This window comes from Naumovozyma dairenensis, chromosome 6 (genome assembly GCF_000227115.2).
Source record: "Naumovozyma dairenensis CBS 421 chromosome 6, complete genome".
Classification (NCBI taxonomy): domain Eukaryota; kingdom Fungi; phylum Ascomycota; class Saccharomycetes; order Saccharomycetales; family Saccharomycetaceae; genus Naumovozyma; species Naumovozyma dairenensis.
The window spans coordinates 218,404-220,784 of NC_016484.1; the positions used below are offsets into that span (position 1 = coordinate 218,404).

General features: G+C 36.1%; 1 protein-coding gene across 1 annotated transcript in view; it reads right to left on the reverse strand.

Moving 5' to 3' along the window:
- Nucleotides 1-644, reverse strand: part of DFG16 (Dfg16p) — a gene marked incomplete at both ends in the record, with an annotated part of 2,034 nt that extends 1,390 nt beyond the window's left edge. Inside the window, one exon of the mRNA XM_003670603.1 lies at nt 1-644. This exon is cut by the window's left edge and continues 1,390 nt beyond it. Coding sequence (XP_003670651.1) covers nt 1-644 — 644 coding nt within the window.
- Nucleotides 645-2,381: the final 1,737 nt, after the last annotated feature.

Below are 2,381 nucleotides of genomic sequence, written 5' to 3' on the forward strand. Positions count from 1 at the left end.
AGAAGAACTAAATAAACCATCCATGATGCGACACATATTGCAGTAGAATTAAATGTAATCATAATCATCCCACTCAGGAACCCATTTGTTTCTAACATTGGATCTATAATACTATGTGAAATATTGAAAGATGAAAGAACTTTGGTAAAATTTTGTAAGATTTGATCACCGTCTATTCCTGTGATGCTTTTATTTAAGCATCTTACTAAAAAAGTCGGGGAATTAACTGTTAGATTACAATCATTCATAGGATCTATCGAATTGTTAGATTGTGATAATTGGAGGTATCCACTATTCAACAAATTAATTCGACATATGTGGGGATGAAGTGAGAGGACAGTGGCGTTTAGTAAAGATGGTAATGAGATTAGAGGAGAGTTATCAAATTGTATTCCCGAAATATCATCATCAAATGGTTGTACAGATGGACTATGACGCGAACAGTTAGTCAGTGCACCTAGCATGAGCCCTTCATCCATATTGAACATGTTATCATAAGCATCATCATCATCATCTATAGTTCTATCCAAACGTCTCGGAAGATCGTCGAGGTCATTATTTGGAAATAATGAAAAGATTGGTTCAATAATAAATAATAAAAAGATACAAGTAGTTAAATGCAACTGGTTTGAACGTATTCGCATTGTTTGTGCACCGAATATAGCATGATATATACGGTTCTTTATGCGATTTCTTTGCTCTTCCTTCCCCCACCTTTGTGCTACTTTTTCTTAAAGTTTTTATTTCTTGTTCTATTTATTTTTCTTCTTGAAGTTTTCAACAGATTCCTTGGCAATAGAGAATTAAAGTTAAAAATGTCTATGTAACATTTGTATTTGGGTGCGGTGTAGGGCTGGAGCAGTGGCAGAGTGTATGTAGTCCCCAGTAGAATTGTCAGTAATTTGAACATTTTATTCACAAACATTACGTGATACCAGGTTGGGTAAAGAGAAAAGAATTGGAAAATATAGAAACCCAAGTTTTATTCTTTGCAACAACAGGTAGGGGGGTGGCAAATAATTATTAAAAGAGATTTTACTTCTACATAAACTATTTACTATGGAACCATAGGTGTGAAGCTCATTCAGAAAGGGAGACATCTAAGGCATTGTTGTAGCGAGACACATTATTTTTTACACAATTTCTTGTTCTGCTAATAACTTTTGATCGTTAACGGTTACATAAATAACATCGGGACTGATGGACACAAGATAAGCTATCACATTAAACAAAATTTTGCACAACAAAAGATGCATAGTACAAGCAACTTTATGAGAGAGCCAGAACTGGATAAGATGGGTTGTGGTACTCCTCAGCAATGCTTGAGATTATAATTGGGACAAGGTAAGCCAAATTTATCTAGTACTTTAAGCAGTGTGACTGGCTATGGATAACAAATTGACTAACTAATTAGTGTTTAGGATAGAAATTTGTAGATGTAAATGTTATAATGAAAAAATGAGTAAGGGCATTCCACACTCGATATGATTTAATACATAACGACATATAAGTGGCATATTTACGTTATATAGTGTCTACTGAAATATGCTGTCCATATCTATGTCTCCCTTTACTTAGTGCCACTTGTAGCTTTAAAGACTATGAAAAACGTGCCCCAATGGACTGTCTTCGACCAAACTATGAGAAGTTTAGGAGGTGCATAATCAATGTCCTGAAAGATTTTTCAGTTACTCGTTGGTTGGTTGTTTCAGATCGACTATGTACGCATGTTACCATGGTAAATATTAGAATATAGGGGCTTCTCTTCCTAATCGGGGACAGGTATTTCCAGATTGAGTTGTTGTTCGAGTCTCGGGGAGAGGAAAAAAAGTACCTACTTATGCTGTGGCATATTTTTAGTGAATAATTTTCCCATTCGATAAGGATGATGACACATTCCATTAAACAAGCGTCTAGCTCACGTCATTCTGATACAATATGTCTGATGGTCATCGAAAAGCAAAGTCGAGAAAACCGGATTCCCATATGCTTCTTTCTTTCTTTTTTTAGCCAACATAAGGCTCTACTCGGTTTTCGGCCAAATGGCTCTCCGTTTCTCCAGAAGTGCTTCCGTTTTCTTTTTTTCCTTTATCGGGTGGAGAAAAAATATAATCTGGCCTCGTTAAGAATATTCCGTACCTGGTCTTGGGACCCTCATCCCCCTCTTATGAGCAGGGGCCACATTTTTAATTTACGGTTTTTTCGACGTTACGAGAATGTGAACTTTAAATCATATTTTTTCCTGTAAAACTTCGTGGTGTTTGATAAACGGCGGTTGTACAGGGATTCTTCTTTCAGGACGAAAATGCAATAAAGGACTTGTATAGTAAAATTCTCTCGTCCCTTCGGTACTTCTGTCTGTCATGCACATATTGAAGAGT